The sequence below is a fragment of the Galleria mellonella genome, unplaced genomic scaffold, assembly GCF_026898425.1.
Source record: "Galleria mellonella isolate WM207_F2 unplaced genomic scaffold, CSIRO_AGI_GalMel_v1 utg1267, whole genome shotgun sequence".
NCBI lineage: Eukaryota > Metazoa > Arthropoda > Insecta > Lepidoptera > Pyralidae > Galleria > Galleria mellonella.
This window is the reverse complement of record NW_026441987.1, coordinates 2,547,369-2,567,155: the sequence shown is the minus strand read 5'-3', so window position 1 is coordinate 2,567,155 and position 19,787 is coordinate 2,547,369. Positions and strand designations below refer to the sequence as shown.

Genomic DNA, 19,787 nt, shown 5'->3' with positions numbered 1-19,787 from the left:
AAATAAATACTGAGGGTACGCACAATTTAAAAAAAAAATAGAATTACCTTTTTCTTGGTTTAGTGCGTGCTCTGTCAGTGTATAGGCAAAATGAAAATCGGTTTTTTATTTCGCATCCCTTATAGGGTTATAACATAAATGTGCACAGGCAGACTTATCCCTTGAAGGGATTTCTTCCAGTCAACCTTGAGAACCCCAAAGAAGAAAGTATCTTTAGGCTATTTTTTATGCAACTTAGATATTCCTTTCGATAAAAAATACATCAAAATTTAGAACTTCCTTCTTTTTAAAGTTTGTTGGAAAAGCACGAGCTGAGTTTCTTGTCTGAACTGAAATTGCATTTTGAATTGGACTCTAGATTTATAAAAAAAATATCTGAAATATTATCTTTATTTTATTTACATTAAAATTCTCTTTTATGTTTTCAATTTATGTATTAATTTTTTTTATATCAGCCGTTAACTGTCTACTATTGAATATAAGTCTTCGCCATAAAGAGAGTTTTACAAGTAGTTGCCACGCTTGGCAGGCGGCTTGTCAACCGCAATGTTTTCAGAGAGACGCTGCTGCTCATCCCTCGACTATTAAGTTCATTTAGTCGTCAATACCTACAGGAAAGGAAGGGGTGGCCTATTTTATGCCAGGACCACACGGACCATTTTATAGTCATTAATTACGATTATTTATGTTAATGTATTAAACAAATTATTCGTACTCTTAAGTTTTCATCTTTGAATCATTTTACCTTTACCGTTGGATATTCTCAAACGTAGCAGGTCAAATGATGTAAGATCGTTCTCGCCTTCATATTAATTAAGAACCTAGCAGCTGGATGCGGGCGGGTAACAGATCGTTAACTATGTCTTGATCAATTTACAACGCAAGTCACAAGCGGCAGCGATTTGTTGCATGTACAACTATTAAAAATTGCTCGAATCCATGTGTCGTGTTTGAATTATTCAAGTCGCTCGACTATAACATGACCAAACTACTTGTATATAACGTGAATAGAGTAATAGTGATATTATGTATGATTTTTTGTTACGTCAGCCATAAACTGTCCACTGCTGGACATAACAAATGTATATACATGTGTGTGTACAAGGGAGTGTTATTTATGAGGTTACTATGAGATTTATAATAGAGACTTATATTTTTAATTATTACTCAATTTATTACGATATGATGAAAACACTTACCCTGACGTTATTGTCATCTATCATACCCCACTAGTACCGGGGTCAAATAGCCCCATTACTAGCAATATACCCTGTCAGGTCAACCTCCACGTGGTTCCCTAGAAATCATCGTGGCTAATTCTAGTTGAATTCGTCGGGATGGGCTAACTGACCTTCTTTCATCATCAGTCATCTATCACTGGTGGCCCGTCAGTGTATACCAATAGCGCAGACGGGGTTTACCACACCATTATCACCCATTAAAAAAAACCCACTAGTACCCGACTAACACATACCAACAGGCAGGATTACCATTGCATTTTTATATTAAAAATAAAACTACGCATGTATGACAGTGTAATATCACCCTTAGAAAAAGAAAATTGACTAACTAACTGACTAGACTAAGCTGTTTAACGTGCTACGGGCAACTATGCGCTTTGCTACGAAGCTACAGAGCTACGTTGCTACGTCGTAGACGTCTACGACATTATGGAGTTCTAAACATAATTATCTATTCCGTCTTCAAGTACAGCGTACAAAGTTCTTTATTTATGTAGATTTATATTATAATAAATATGAATAAAAATGTGTATAAGCGTCTGTAGTAATGATATTTTTAGTTATATTAGGGAGACTTTGTACAAAAGTCGATTGCTTTGGTACCTCTGTCCCATTCGTGTTTCTACCGTGAAGCAGTTGTGTTTGTATGGCTTTTTGAATTTTACGACGTACTGTGCTACATGCGACGCGGAATATCTACACCGTGTGGTCAACAGCGCTTCTTCGTAGGTTTTTTTTTTATACAACTTAGAATGGCAAACAAGCTGACGGTCCACCTGATGGATAGTGGTAACTGTCGCCTATAGATATGAGCAGTACCATGGACATAACAGAGTATACTGTTTCGTCCATGATACCCCCATGCGTTGCCATTCCTGAGGACTCAGGTGTTATTCCTCTGTACCCAGTAAATTCACGCCATATCCCACCCTTCAAACCGAAACACAGCCATGCAAACACAACTGCTTCACGATAGAAACACGAATGGGACAGAGGTACCCAAGCAATCGACTTTTGTACAAAGTCTCCCTCTGTGAAGGTGAAGTATTCCTACCCTTGTGGCATTTACCTTACACATATTTTTTTATTAATCTCATATTATTAATATCTATGAGAATGGAAGGCTTAATCTATGTCAAGATCACACGGTCTAAGTGGATAAATTTTCAAAATCCGTCCAACTTTGGGTCTGCTGGAAGGAAACTCTTGTAAAGTTCGACTTTATACATTTACTTACCACTGGTATATTTCTATACGTATTAGTAGTGTGCACAATAATATATTTGTACATTACTGCAGTGGCCAGCAACTGAGGCATTGGTGGACGAACGTGTAAATGTGGGCCGATGCATAGCCGAGGCACACATACGTGAGTCCATCAATGCCTAGTTGTGGCCAAGGCTTGTATAGTACTTTTCTCAAACAATGCATGGAAATAAAAAAAACACAATTTTACTTTTTAAGTTCAATGAAGAATAACGAACAATAATAATTTTTCACGCACCATAATGTTCCTTTGTTTTTTTTTCAATAAACTGCTTTCTATTGGCAAGCCAGTTCGAAATTTAAATAAAATTTTTATTAGTTACATCCTTAGTAGCCATGTTTCGAAGTAAAAGGTCATTCCATTTTTAAATTACAGGACAGATATGAGTTTACATAGTAATTTATCTGGCCGCAAAACACGACAGAAATGGATTTTCATACAACTTTTGCCGGCCGCTGCCCGCATGTATCTGGCCAGTACGGCAATTTTGATTTATCTCTAAGTCAAAATAATGCTAACATTTCCAAGCATGTTAGAGAAAAAATAAATAAATATATAAAACAAGTTCAAGAGCTGGTAGTTTTAATAGCGTGCGAGTAGGTGAGTCACGTATTTGTTAGCCAGCTATTTTAAAAGCTTGCTTGTAGTTTTCGTTGTGTGAAATTCCAATATTTCCTTCTACTTTACAAATAAAGGAAGTGGATATTTTTTATTAGTATACAGAATGTGATTTAGATTATAAACACCATGTTAATAAAGCGTTTTTTTTTTTCAAAAGAAGGTAGATAGAAATGACAAATTACAGTTTTTTCACGATACTCTGTCAAATTACTTCGGGAATTTAAAAAATTCTTGGGCATTTTTTATACCACTGAGGTGACAAATGGATGATAAGCGGTTACCGTAACCTATGAACGCCTGCCCGGGGCATTATGCGCGTGTTGCCGACCCTAAAACCTCTTTACGTCTTTTTTGAAGAATCACTTTTTATACCACTGAGATGGCAGACAAGCATACGGCCCACTTGAAGGTAAGAGGTCAACGTAGCCTATGAACGCTTGCAATACCCCAATCATTACGCGCTCATTGCCGACCTTGAAGAAACCTCTTTACTAGAGGGAGACTTTGTACAGGAGTCAATTGTTTGGATACCTCTGTCCCATTCGTGTTTCAACCGTGAAGCAGTTGTGTTTGCATGGCTGTGTTTCGGTTTGAAGGGTGGGATATGGCGTGAATATATAGGGTACAGAGAAATAACACCCGAGTCCTCAGGACTGGCAACGCATGGGGGGTATCATGGGCTAAACAGTATACTCTGTTATTTCCATGGTACTGCTTATGTCTATAGGCGACGGTTACCACTTTCCATCAGGTGGACCGTCAGCTTGCTTGCCATTCTAAGTTATATAAAGAAAAGAAAAAACGAAAAATCCTCTTTTTTGAAGAAATCTCTTTTCTTTTTTTTATGAGTAAGAACGGAATGGTTACTCCGCCTACATAATCGGTATATGACACGGGACACTAATGAGACATTATAGGTGAAGATGAAAGCAGGTCTATTAACCCATTGTGACGAATTCCACAAGAATCAACCATGATGACTTCCAGGGGAACCGCGTAGATGTCGACCTGATAAAATGTACCCTATTTTTTTTACTAGATGATAATGGAATGGTAACCCCGCCTGTACTAACGGTATACGCTGGCGGGGCACCAGTGAGGGATGATAGGTGAGAAAAAAAAGGCTGGTGGGTTACCCCATCGTAACGAATACACCTGGAATTCAGTACAAAGGTTTCCAGGAAGGACCACGTGGAGATCGACCTGACATAGTATATTGCTAGCAATGATACTGGTAGTCTGAATTACTAACAATCCCTTCCCCCCTGTTAAAGCTTTAATAATATGCCATAAATATTCATCACTGCTGCGTATAATGAAGCGTTTTCAGCGGTAAAGCCAATGGACGACTGCTAAGTTCTTAATAGACAATCACACACAACATTAACCAGTCACAAGAGCCGCTCATCACGACATCGCGAGAACGCCAATCATAACGCAGGAGAAATTTACATAACCTTTCAGGTTTCAAATTGTAACATGCAAAACAACCTTCAGCGCATTACATCAAATTTATATTGCATTAACGGTTCAAAATTATTTATTTTTATTTACCCTAGTTAAACCGCTTCAAATACTAGGTGTATTTATTCACCATCATCATCATCATCATATCATCCGTTCATCATCAAAACGCAAACGCACATTAACACCCCCGATAGTATATATTAAATGAGTTTGTGGTACCCCTTTACTAACAATCCCTTCCCCCCATGTTTCGCCATTATAAACCATACATCCGAGTAATCTACGTATATAAAGGAATATCGCAACAAAATGTGGGAAACACACATAAAACGTAATTACCTGTTTCTCACGTCCGGATTATCTGAGAAACGGCGATAAAGTGTGAAATATTGTTCAATGTTTGAATTAAATTTCATAAGTTTACAGTGTACGGGAAAAATTACAGTTTCATCACGCAGATGGATTGTTTTTTTTTTTTCAATGCAAAAAATGGTGCATCTTTCTATACTAATGGTGTTCTTAGAGATGCATCGGTATATGCTGGTGGGACACCATTGTGAGATGTTTTTAATGGTTGGTAAAGAAATGGTAACTCCGCCTGCATTAACAGTGTACGCTCGCGTGGCACCAGTGAAGGATGATAGGTGAGGATGAAAGCAGATCTGTTAGCCCATAGTAAATAATTCTACTAGAATTGACCATGATGGTTTCCAGGAGGAACCGCATGGAGGTCGACATGATATTATGATACATCTTATATTGTTAGTAATGGTAGTAAAATAAAAAAAATAACCAAATCAAAGCAAAACACAGTGATAGGTTCGGAGATAATAATAGCTTTGTAATGGTGGTAAACACCAACAACAACCAAATCAAATAAAAAAAAAACAGCGGTAAGTTTGAGAATAATCATTGGGATGCTGTTACATTCAACTTAAACATAGAAGATGGATAAAATTTCTTTTTTAGAGTCGAATCGTTTAGATTTTCCGGAATATAAAACGATCCGGTTACATTTCTGCAAAATACTGTTTTAAGAACCGAAAAAGGACTGTATTTCCTTTTATGTCAGTGGTATATTATTTCAATATGCTTTACTAACCGACTGCGGTGAAATAAAAAGAAAGATTATGATTTTGACGGGTATGTATGTATGTATGTACATATCGTCATAGTATATATTTGTCTGTTCCGTCAGCATTCTACGACTTTGACGATATATTCATCTGTTTTTTTATTTTTATACCACTGATGTGGCAATCAAGCATACGCCCCACCTGATGGTAAGCGATTACCGTAGCCTATGAACGCCTGCAATACCAGAGGTATAATGCGCGCATTGCCGTTCTACGTCGAATCTGCCAGCGTATAATACCTAGCATGGTACGCACCATAGCTCTTTATGATACTATAATTTTATGTGTATATTGCTGGATGAACGTCCATGTTTCCGCTCCATAAATGAGTATGGCCAGAACACATTGGTTAAATACCTTGATTTTCAGTCACTGAGATAGTTCTGATTTGAAGATATCATCTAGTTTTCCGAATACCATACGTTTATTTATTTTTATTTATTTATTCTTCAGTACAGGTATTTTGCTTTCTTTCTTTATACCACTGAGGTGGCAAGCAAGCATACGGCCCACCTGAGGGTAAGTGGTTACCGTAGCCTATGAACACCTGCAATACCAGAGGTATTACGCGTACGTTGCCGACCCTGAAGAAACCTGTTTACCCCCCTTTTGAAGAACCCCATGCTGTAGTCTCTTGGGAAAACCTCGGCAATGAGCTCCCATTCCACAACCTGAGTGTTCGTTGGAGGAAACATCTCTGAAACCGTGCAGTACGCGACCATTGAGACTGTGAGACATGAGGATGAACTCCCTGTCGATGGCGAGCCGTACGATGGTAGAAAGTGACCGTGGGTATCATATTGAACATATATGTAAATGGATGCAGGTTGCTCAGAACCGTTCCCTATGATAGCCCATGGGGAAGGCCCAAGGGAAAGTTCAGCATTTTGTTTGTTTGTTTGTAACGCTTTATTGTACTTTAAAGTCCAAAATTATACGATACAAAGTTTTAAGAGAAGAATAAATGTAATGGCAGACTTATCCCAAAAAAGGAATTTCTTCCAGCCAACTATTGTATGTCTCATAAAAGTTGTGAATAGTTGGAGAAAAAAAAAAATAGAAAACAGACAATATAAAAAAATGCGGTGCCTACGTATTTCTCGGTTTGCCGAATGGTTGACTGGTAGAGAACACCGTCCGGTGTTATATCCGCCAAATGTACAGAGAATTTAACTGTGCGTTAAAGTTTAAATAAACAAAATAAATAAAAAATGTCTGAGATGACGATGACAGGTATTATCAATGATAACAAGCATTCTCTCTCAGTAAACCTTTGGAAAGTATTTGCAACAGAAAAAAAGATATAAAATTAGGCCGCTACAACTGATTAATACTTGCGGGATTAACAGTCGATTTTTTAGGGTTCCGTATTTCTAAAGTAAAACACGGAACCCTTATAGGGTCACTTTGTTGCCCGTCTTTCTGTCAAGACTCTTTTTCTTAGGAACGCATGGAGGGTATCAAGTTGAAATTAGTACTATATATTCAAGTTTGCAATCTCTTAAAGTAGTGAAAAAATCAAGCTTCTAAATCGACGCAATTAAAAGATTCGAACGTTTATGTTTCATTTATATCGATATTCAAAAAGGGAATCAACTTTCCGTTGACTTAGAATCATGGAATTTGGCAAAAAGCAATATCATGTAGTACAAGTGAAGGAAAATATCCAAAAACCGTAAATTTGTAGTTATTTCACAAAGAGAAAAATTTTAATGTGTTGTTTTTGTACGGAACCCTCGTTACGCGAGTCCGACTCGCACTTGACCGGCTTTTTTATATCATCACGTCCACACGTTTGTGCCGGATGTAGCGCAACAAATAAATCATTAATTAACTAAACATCGAGCTGGTTCGACGAGGAAGCTGGCATGTATCGGAAAGCCGGCCGCTTCACGCTTCGTTAACAGCGGGGTAACAAGCCGAAAGCCCGGAATTGCACGGTTCACGTCTTATATTATGGTAATTCAGTTAAAAAGTTGGCTTATTCAATCGAGAATAGTGCTGACTCTATGTATTAGGCATTGGATATTGGTCGATATTTCGATTAGGGACACGAATAATCCTAATAATCAATTATTTAATTAATTAATTGATTAATTTATTTATTTATTACATCTACTGGGTGAGCCTTACAGTCTTCCAATACGCTCACTCAGGAAAGCATGAGTACAATAACATATAAAATGGAATATTACATAAAAATAACAAAAATAACATAAAAAGATTTAACTCAAACAAAAAACGTCTGAACACAAATACTCTGTGGTCACTCGACGAAACTTCAGCAAGTTGGTGGCAATTCAATATATATTGGTGTGTACAATAAAGTATTAAATAAATAAATAAAAACGAATAAATCGATTTATTATCGATAATACTCTCGATAGTATCGAATCAATTATACAGATAACTAACTGAAAATAAATCCTTTCGAAATTGGTTGACTGGAAATTTTAGGAACAATAACATTATTATATTGTTCAAGATCGTGACTTCATTTTGTATTATTGTTTAAGTGTACATTAAAGATCTTAATACAGTCTTATAATTATTAATTATTTAATTAATTAGATAAAATATAATAAATTCAATATAATCGATTGTTAACAGTCGATAAAGTTAATCGATAATCAGTAAATACTGGGACCATACTATCGGTATAATCGAGAAAAGATTAACATGAGACAACATAATTATATAAAAAAACATAGATGTATATTTATTATCTCATTAAAAAAAAAATATAATTACCCATCTGACTAAATAAAAAAAAAAAAATAACGGAATATAACCTTATTATTACTTTAACAATTCCGTAGCTCTTTCCCCTGTACCGTTAATTAAAATAAATCTACCTAATGACGCCTTAAAATCAACGAAAGAAGTCCTAACTGCCAGATGTACGTACTCAGGGACACTCACTCAATTTATTAGCCTATTTTTTCCCCTCTTTGAGCATTTTATTCTGTATTCTAATAGGTGCTTAATTAAGGATGCCTTTCTGGTCGGAGTTTTCGGTGAAGTGTTTTTATGAAAGCATCGTGGTGTGTTTTTTAATGGTTGCAAGTAGGTATCTCAATTTAGCGAACCAAATGTTTTTTTTTTTATGCATCGAATTGTCGGAGTAAAGATTTTTTTTTAGATTTACAGGTGAAATCGATTTGTGAATGTCCTATTAGAGAAACTATCAGGGAGACTTTGTACAAAAGTCGTTCGCTTGAGCACTTCTGTCCTATTCGTGTTTCTACCGTTAAGCAGTTGTGTTTGCATGGCTGTGTTTCGGTTTGAAGGGTGGGATATGGCAGTGAATATACAGGGTACAGAGGAATAACACCTGAGTCCTAAGGAATACTAATGCATGAGGGGTATCATGGGCGAAACATTATACTCTGTTATGTCCATGGTACTACTCATATCTATAGGCGACGTTTACCACTTACTATCAGGTGGGCCGTCAGCTTGTTTACCATTCTATTGCATAAAAAATACTTACTATTTTTTTTAAAGAGACACGGGTATAAAATATAAAATAAAATAGTGTTTCCTAAATTTAAACCCCACACTACATAAAAAACAGGACGCCTGGAAAAAAATTAAATTATATGTAAATCACAAATTTCTGTTGACATTAAATCAGTATTTCTTCATCATGTGATCAGCCGTTAACTGTCCACCGTTGAACTTAGGCCTTCCTCTTCAATTTTGAGTCGATTTCACGATTCTTTTTGCAATAGATAGAATTTTCTCTCATGTCGGTCCCATATTAATTTTGTGACGATTGAATTAGCAATATTTTTTAGAGAGGCAAAAACCTGTTTACGAAGTTTACATTACACATTCCTAAATTAAAAATTTTAAATCTAATTTTAGACAAAATAATAAAAAAAAAGTATAACCGAATTGGAACCTCTTTCATGAAGTCGGTTGAAAAAATTGTGTTTCAAGTTAACTCTATATTATAAGATTTTCAAATAGTCATTTTTTAAGATCTACAGTCCAATTCGGAATACAATTCTGAAATGCAATGCAACTGAGAAAAGTGGGCAAAAAACTCAGCTGTTTATTTTAGTGTGTATTCACGATTACAACCATTTTTGTGTGGAGATAAATGTACAAAATTAGTAATGGAGAAGAATACTACTAATTAAATCAAATCTTCTCCATATTCTTCTCATTTTTTCTCCGCTATTGATCAGCCTGCAGTATAGTTTATATGTCTGTAGTATATGTCTGTGGGGGGAAAGGGATTGTTAATAATGGAGACTAAGAATCGCAGTGCTAGCAATATACCTAAGCAGGTCATCCTCCACTCGGTTCCCCCTGGAAACTATCATGGTTAATTCCTGATGAATTCATCATGATGGGCTAACTGGTTTGTTTCTCTGTTTTAATTTTTATCAATCACCCTTCACTGGTACTTCGCCAGTGTATATCGTTAGCGCAGGCGGGGATAGCATTCCATTTTCACCTACAAAAAAAACAGGTATCTGTCTGTATATAGCTTTAGAAAATTATCGCACGTCGAGTGTGTCGTAAAATATTTATAGTTGTGTCGCTAACGAGCTGCTATGAACGGCGAAGCATACATCACTAATTTTGAATCTTTTTTTGGACAATGTTCTTGCAATCAGTAAAATTAATTCTGATTTATTTTTCTACAACTTAGAATGGCAAACAAGCTGACGGCCCACCTGATAGAAAGTGGTAACCGTCGCCTATAGACATTAGCAGTACCATGGACATAACAGAGTATACTGTTTCGCCCATGTGTTGCCATTCCTGAGGACTCAGGTGTTATTCCTCTGTACCCTGTAAATTCACGCCATATCCCACCCTTCAAACCGAAACACAGCCATGCAAACACAACTGCTTTACGGTTGAAACACGAATAGGACAGTGGTACCCAAGCAAACGACTTTTGTACAAAGTCTCCCTCTGGTGTTGACAGATAGGTAGATACATAGATAATCTTTATTGTTTTCTGCAATAGATTACAATAATAAGCTTATTTTTCTCTTTATTAATTTTATTATATCAGCTGTTACCTGTCCACTGTTGTACATAGGTCTTCTCCATCATCAGGTAAGTTTTGCCAGTAGTTGCCACGCTTGGCAAGCGAATTGCTTGCAATAAGACTTTTGGTGATGTTTTTAGAGGACGTTGTTGCCTATTCCTCAACCATGAAGTTCCCTTAGTCGCCTCTTACGAAACTTATGAAAAAAGCCTATTCTATACCGGGACCACACAGCAAAACTTACTCTAGATACAAATAATTACATGAAAAATTACACTTTCTTTATCTCAAATTGATTTTATAACGGTCGAAACTGCTATTTTTCATCATCGTCATCTCAGCAGTTATAAGTCCACTGCTGAGCATGTACCTCCTCCATAGACTGCTATAAGGAACGCTCCTGAGACACTTGCTGTTTTCTGCAAAACAAAAACTGTTTGCCGCAAAATTTTTATTTACACGCTGTAGATATGTGTTTCCGTTTGTTCCAAATTCAAATATCTTCAATATTGGAATGTTTTCACGATTGTAGACACTTTTGGTGGCGAAAAATGTACCGGCTCAATCAATTCTTCTCCATATAAACTCCGCTATTGATCAGCCCGCATTATACCCGTAAGCAGGTTTAGAGGATTATTGCAAATCGGGCGTGTCGTAGAGCTTATTTACAGCTGTGGCGCTAACGAGCCGCGACGAACGGCGCTCACCGGATATTGGACGGATAAAGTGCGGTGGTCAGCTATTGCAAATATAGGTTGCAGGTTCAGTTCCCGGAATAGGCATATGTATTTTTCTGTGGCGATTTTTCGCGGTTGTAATGACACTTTTGAAGGGATTTTTGCGATCAGTAAAGTTTACTAGCAGTTAGTTACTGTTTGTCGTTTTGGAACAAGAAATTGCTTGTTGCGTAGTAGAATCTATTTAGATATGGAAATTTTGAATTCTAAATAAAATATTTTCAACATAAATTGCGACAACTCTACGTTCACCACTCTCTCTCTCACGCGTGTGCGTGCGTGTGCGTGCGTGTGTGTATATGTGTGCGTGCGTTTGTTTGTGTGTGTGTGTGTATGTGTGCGGGTGCGTACACCCGCACACGCTCGCATATGTGTGCATGATTAAGGTCCCTTTGTGGTCCAAAATGTACACATTAAGTTTATTTATTAATTGTTTCGAATGTCACGAGTGAAGGTCAGAAAACCGCAGGACGACGAATCACGAGTTAAATTGTGCTGATCAGGAAATAGAATACATATTTGAAATCGTTATTAAATCCAGTAAATTGCTGAATACTAGGTACATTTAGCTCGGATCACGTAACTCAATTTTGACTGTTGCCGCGAGCATATAGATAGATAGATATAATATTTTATAGTTAGGTACTATAAATACGCGTTCAAAATTCTGGTCCATAAATTAATCAAAGATTAGTTTCATTGACACTTCATTAAATTAGACACTTTTATGTGTCTATCCTACTACTATTATAAGTGTTTTGTGAAGATGTTTGTATGAATGGATGTCGGTCAATCTTTCTCGCAAAAACTACTGAACGGTTTTCAATAAAATTTGGTATATAGGCAGGTATTCTAACTAAATACATAGGATACATTATGAAGTAGTTTAAGTGAAAAAAGCCACATGATACAGCTGGTTTCAATATAATTCAATTATCACATGATACGTAATAGATTTGGTCTGCCTGCGAGAATTAAGTTTTTTTTTACTTTTATGCTAATTGGATAAAAATATACTATATTTTAATCTAGTATATGATATGTCTGTATATTAAATATCATATTTAGTCATTAAGCGTTGGTAACAAATATCCAATTACCCATACATATTTTTAAACCCTCACATCTTGCTAATATTATAAACTAGTTCTGTACCGCAGATTTGTTCGAGGATGAAAGATGCAATTCCCTCTGTTAGATGTACGAATTAGATCTACGTATCTATTCGCTCTTTGTTTATGCAATGAGTGATGTAATGAGTTTGTAACAAACTGAGTTTATGACGAAATGCGTCTGTGACGAACTGCATTTGTGACGAAACCGTTTATGAAAAGCCTATTGGTGACGAACACAGTTTGGGACGGATTGCATTTGTAAGAAATTATGTTTATGACAAACTATGTTTATGACGAACACATTTTGTGACGAATTGCGTGCGTTGGTGACTAACGCCATTTATGACGAATTTCATTTCTAACAAACTGTGTTTATAATTAACTAATTCTGTGACTGACTTCTCATATTGTACTTTTGTGTACATGCCTGCATTTGTGCCTTGGGGCGTATATTATCCATTTTTTTTACCCTTAACAGTGTTACCCTTTGTGTATGTCAGTGTAAGCAAACCCTTGTCGGGTTGTTAACGAAAGCAATCGTGTGTGCGAGCTTTATCCCCGTTTCGTTTGACAAATGTGAAGGATTCCGCTTTGTAGATAAGGAATTTTTAAATACTTCTTTCGTACGTTGCAGTATAGATGGGTCGCAATATTTTCTTTTTAGTATTTTTTTTAAATATTAATATATTGTATTATTTATGTATCGACATACTTGTCTAAACTGTATTTTAAACTATATGATTCTAGAAATAGAATTTGCTTTGAGTAAATATTGAAGACTTAAATAAATGCTCTTTATTATTTGACACAAACATGAATCTATATAAAACTGAATTTATTTTATTATATGGTACCGTGTAGTTCTGGCATAGCATAGGCCATCCCTTCCTTTCCCGTGGATGTCCTAAGAGGCGACTAAGAGAAGGCGAGGGATGGACAGAAGTGACTTTCTTAAAACATCTCTAAAGCCTAACTGCGGTTGCCAATCCGCCCGCCTAACATGGCAACTACTAATAAAACCTCCCAAAGGGAAGGTTTATGTTCAGCAGTAAACGATTAAGACCTGATATAATGATGATGGTGATATAGTTTTAGTTTTTTTTAGTGTTTTTAAATTATGAGGTTTTTTTTTCTATATTTGTTTATAACCCCTTGGTACTTTAATTACTCAACCAACTGTTTTAAAATTCTATGCAGATGTAGTATTTGGGACGGAGAAGGATATATATTTACTGAAAAGACTAGCATACTTGTGAATAAAAATTAGGTAAGAATTGAACCTGCAACCTACTGGCGAGGCAGCGTAACCGCTGCACTATAAACGCCATCAAGACAGAATCTAGTAAACAATATAGGAACTTCGCATTTGCCTAATGGTTGTACAAAGCCAGTCCTTTAGTCTAAAGCACTATACGATAGTTTCAAACCAATCTCACAAACTGAAGTGCAATATCTATATATGTATATATATATATACATATATACAATATATACATACTATATCTATATGTAAACGTGCGATTTAATCGTACCTAGTCTTAATTGCTGTGCGGTGTTGTGGAAAATCGCCTTAACGTCTTCATCGTGTTAGTAGGTTGGATGAGTAATGGGAAAACTAACGCATTCTAGAGAGAGCAAACCATTGACTTTTATAAAGATAGATGACGCATGAACCTAACCATGACCTTATTTTACTAATATAACAAAATTGCAATTAAACGATATCTGTACGTGGGAGATATTTAAGAACAATCTATATGATGAAAGCTATATAAGCCAAAATAATAATTTTAAAAATTTATATCTGTCTATCTGTGTGTTTGTTTTGGAATCACGCAAAAACTACTGCACCAAATTGAATACGGTTTTTTTTTATACAAGTTAAAATGGTCAATAAGCTGACGGCCCACCTGATGGAAAGTGGTAACCGTCGCCTATAGACATGAGCAATACCATGGACATAACAGAATATACTGTTTCGCCCATGATACTCCCCATGCGTTGCCATTTCTGAGGACTCAGGTGTTATTCCTTCGTACCCAGTAAATTCACGCCATAACCCACCCTTCAAACCAAAACACAGCCATGCAAACACAACTGCTTTACGGTTGAAACACGAATGCGACAGAGGTACCCAAGCAATCGACTTTTGTACAAAGTCTCCCTCTGGTAAACTGGTAACGGTTTCCACAGTTGTGTTCTTGAAGGTCTGATTTAAAAACTAGTGTAAGTTTTATCTTCATATACCGTCATAAGAGTGGTCTTTTAAATTTTTTTTATACAACATACTGAACATTGACCTATCCTAAAAAAAGGGAAGGGGTTGCTAGTAGTTGCCACGCTTGGCAGTCGGGTTGGCAATAACAGTTAGACTTTTGATAAGTTTACAACACAGGTTTTGAAATTAGTGTTTTTGTGAAATACAATCTTAATTATTTTATTTCTCTGACAATCTTAATTATTTTATTTCTCTGACAATCTTAATTATTTTATTTCTCTGACAATCTTAATTATTTTATTTCTTTGACAATCTTAAGTATTTTATTTCCTTGTCAACAGTTTCGACGTTCGCGGTCGCAGTTTCAACAAAGCTCTCCACTGGTCCGATCCGCTGGCGTTCGGCAGACGGGCATACTTCGTCACCATGTCTCGACCTTCGGCCCTCACTGTCGACGCCGTGCAGCTGGACGATGAGGGCATTTACAGATGCCGGGTCGATTTTAAGAACTCGCCTACAAGGAATTTTCAAATACGTCTCAATGTTGTAGGTGAGTTCGACGTAATATGTTTAAGCGTTGCCATGGAAAATGAAAACATACTATTTATATTTTTTTATATGAATAAATATGAAATAAAATATTAATTATTTTTATTTTTTCCAAAATTTATATTATTCACATTCTTAAAATATACATTTTGTACCTACAAGTTACCTATAAACAAACATACTTATAAAAAAATTATAAAGAAATAAATTACTTAAAACAGAAATTATTAATAAAGTCATTCTGTATACCGTGGTATGTCTTAAAAAATATTTTTTTTTTACTAATTTCATAGATTTTACCAAAACAGATTTAGCGTAACATTAACAAATTTTTAAAACTATTCTTTTCTTCGTGAAGTGTTTATTTATGATAAAATTAATACACTAATTAAAATTAATAAATTAATACACTAAAAATATTATAAATTTCTTAATATAAAAATCAATTTATGGAATAAATCTTATAATATTATACTTCAAATTCTGCTTATAAAAAAAACTAATTATTTACATCAATATACGAGTACAAACGGACACTATATCGCTTGACATTCAGTACAAAAAAAAATATGAAATCAAATTAAGAAAGTTAATTTTTGATGCCGGAAAATGTAATTTAATCTCCATATTACGTGTTGAGTTAAATGTGTAACTAATATTAAATTAACAAACTACTAAACTGTGCGCTGTAGATGACCGCAAGCATGTATTTTGACAGTAACTAAGTTTCTACGTACTGGTACTCTCGAAACAAGAGCAATATCAAGAGATAGTAATAATAATAAATGTCATCGAATCTAGATAGAAAAACGTCAAAATAATGATAGGGACAATAACCGGCCATTGTCCATTAAACAAATATTTATACACAATAGGAGCCACAGACAGCCCTCTAAGTCGAGGCTGTTTCGACGCCGAAGAAACGGCTGCTCACGTAATCCTGGAATGTGAGGCTGTGGCCCATCAACGTTTAGAAATCCTCGGAACGGTGAGGTCGCTCCGTGAGGCCTGTGAAGAACCCGGGAAGCTTCTGCGCTTCTGGGCGGAGCTAGGTTGGCTGTACTAGCCACGACTCATACGCACAACGGCCCTAATTAGAGGCTAAGCGCGAAAATAGAGTCTTTTTCACATTCACATTTAAATGTCATCGAATCTCAGTAATCGCCTACTTCTCACGCTTGAATAACCTGAGCGATGAGGACCTAAGCATCTGCGAGCACAACACAGACTACCTAGACGAGTGTTAATTTAGAAAAGTCTGTTTCCTAAAATGGCCTGTCTGGGAATCGATCCCGGAACTGCATTATGCGAAGCGCTGTGCTATGAAGATCATCAATTTTTGCTTATGACTGCAGTTTTGTTTCTAACTAACAGTCCGGTTCGGTTTCGCACGGGGTAGGTAAATTTTTCGAAAACAGTAAATAGTCTAATTTACTTGCTGATAACGTAGCTTCCTATAGGTGAAATAATTTTTAAATCCGGTGTTTATTTTTCAGTTGATCCTGTACAAATATGTTTTTCTTTTTATCGATACGAAATTTTTTTTTATACAACTTAAAATGGCAAACAAGCTGACGGCCCACCTGATGGAAAGTGGTAACCGTCGCCTATAGACATGAGCAGTACCATGGACATAACAGAGTATACTGTTTCGCCCATGATACCGATTAGAAATTTGTGACACTCATATTATCCATTCATAGTTTTGGTTGTAAACTTTTTATTTAAAAAAAAAGTAACAGCTGTGTTTCTTGCTTGTTCTTCTCAGTTGAAATCCACCTGCATCCAATGACTTCCTGTAATGCATTTGAGGTCGTCACTTCGTTTACTGGAGGTTATCCTATACTACCTTTGCTCGTACGGGGTCACCACTCAAGAACCTTACGTCTTGTGCCTGTAGTGTGTTTGGAGTTTAATCGTCAGTAAAGTGCAATAAATATATTCTTTGGTTCAGTGCCACCACATCAGCTGCTGTTGTACGACGAGGCAGGACGCGACGTCGCCGGCGTGGTGGGACCATTAGAGGAGGGTGGTAACTTCACGCTACTCTGCGAACTCAGAGGAGGTGAGCAGCTATTATATAAGATTTAATATTTGTTTATTTAGTACATATATATATATATATATATATATATATATATATATATATCCATCACCATCTTGAGTCTGAGAACATAAGGACAATCATCATCTTCCTACCCTTATCCCACTTATTGTTTGTCGGCATAATATGATTTTATCCATATTACAAAAAGATTTGGTTTTTAGTTTTACGACCGGCCACCTGCCTGACGTCAACCCATTTTGAGAACATAAGGACAATATGGTGCATTAATGTGATCAACTGAAACGAAACGTTCCACTCTCGAGGGTTTGCTGCACTCTAAAAGGAATAACTAAATTATTCATTACGTTCAATGCTACAATTATTATATATTCAATTGTACAAGTGAAATTGAAATAATGAAATGTCCTTTTATGGAAACCATAAGTTAAAGTGAAGCGGAATATACAAAATAATAATTACTTTTACGGTTTCAAATCCCAATTTACTATTATTTTCCTCGTTTAATAATTGGAAATTATTTTTATTGGAACATATTTTTTATAAAGATCGTCAGAAAAATTGTTTTAATAATAATTATTAAACAGGTTGAAAAAGAAAGAAAGAAGAAAAGAAAGAAAGAATTATTTTTATTCAAATTAACTTAGATTTCAGCATTTGTGAACAGTCATTTTTTTTAATAACCATTTATTCGTAACGTAATTATAGCCAAGAACAACGGACAAAAACTCAGCTGTTGCTTTGTTCAAAAAATTTAACTTTATAAATAATGAATTCGTATGAAATACAAACTACTACGCAGTATATGGTAATAAAATAACTCAATTTTAATGACCGGAGCAGACCAGTCCCTACAGGCAGCACCCGTTTACTAGTATACACGAAAACGTGAAAACGAAAAAAAAGCTATAAATATGTATCTCGCAACCACAAAAATTGTATTATTCACTTTTTCACCAACGCCGATGATATTTTTTTATTTACTTGCAACGTCAGAAAATCGCAAACGTTCACAATAGGTGTAATAATAAGAGGAAATACAAAATACAGTAAAATGTACATTTAATAAATAATTCTATGACATATTGCGTCTCTTTTGTGCCGTTTAACAGAATTCCGGGATATTGTATGGCACGCATATTTTATGCCTGTTACACATCTATCGCTTTTCTAACATTTTTTTTTCTCTCACTGACAATTTTTTATACAATTCAGAATAGTAAACATAAAAACACACACATTTTGGTTCGCAGAAAATGTGCCTGTTTTTATGATATAAATCGCTGTTTATAATAATAAAATGTACCTACCGATGAATGGCGAGTTTGTTTCGTTGCGTTAAATTGTTTCTACCGTGAAGCAGTTGTGTTTGCATGGCTGTGTTTCGGTTTGAACGGTGGGATATGGCAGTGAATTTACAGGGTACAGAGGAATAACACCTGAGTCCTCAGGAATGGCAACGCATGGGGGTATCATGTGCGAAATGCGAAATAGTATACTCTATTATGTTCATGATACTGCTCATGTCTATAGGCGACGGTTACCACTTTCCATCAGGTTGGCCGTCAGCGTGTTTGTCATTGTAAGTTGCATAAAAAAAAGTTAAAAATATTTGAATTTAGAATCGAGACTTGAATATTTGTTTAAAAGTAGGTATGTGTGTATTTTTGAGCGTCCCGAAGTGCTACAAATAACTCTAAAATTGTCAAATTTTTTAAATAATTCATTGTCATTTATCATTTTTTTTAAATGATATCTTTGATTGATTATAAAAAATGCTATATTAGTTAATTAAACTGTTAATAATGCAAAAAGAATCTTATCGTGATAGTTCATCACAAAAAAATTTAATTAAAATAAAAATTTGAAAATTGTCAAAGCAAAGTTGAAGTAGATGCAAAATTTTTAGTGATAGGTTTGTGTTTATTTGTTTTTATGATTAATGTTTTAGTTCACTATTAGATTAGTTTAAAATAATAATCAAACAGACATATTGTAAATTGTACAATTGTTATTGATAATTGATGGATAGCTCTAACGTTGCCACACTTTGGTAATTTTTTGTACGAACTCTTAAGAATATGATAGAATTGAAAATGACTGACAGCTTACTTGTGGTGCAATGAACTCTGTCTTTAGTCAGACATAGAAGTGGTACTGTGAAATTTAAAGTTAAAAATTACATTGTAATACTATTTATGGGTACTGAGTTTAATACACTTTAACGCTATTCCTGAGTTCTAAGTTTAATAGACTATAATGCTATTCCTGAGTTCAAAGTTTAATAGACTACAATGCTATTCCTAAGTTCTGAGTTTTATACACAGTAATGCTATTCCTGAGTACTGAGTTTAATA

At 35.4% G+C, this 19,787-nt stretch overlaps 1 protein-coding gene across 2 annotated transcripts in view; it reads left to right on the top strand.

Annotated features, from left to right (window-relative positions):
• Positions 1-19,787, top strand: part of LOC116413785 (hemicentin-2-like) — a 194,714-nt gene that overhangs the window by 114,530 nt on the left and 60,397 nt on the right. For both annotated transcript variants that reach the window (XM_052900803.1, XM_052900808.1), the window contains exons 4-5: positions 15,158-15,366; positions 17,320-17,430. In XM_052900803.1, coding sequence (XP_052756763.1) covers positions 15,158-15,366; positions 17,320-17,430 — 320 coding nt within the window. The remainder of the gene's footprint in view (positions 1-15,157; positions 15,367-17,319; positions 17,431-19,787) is intronic.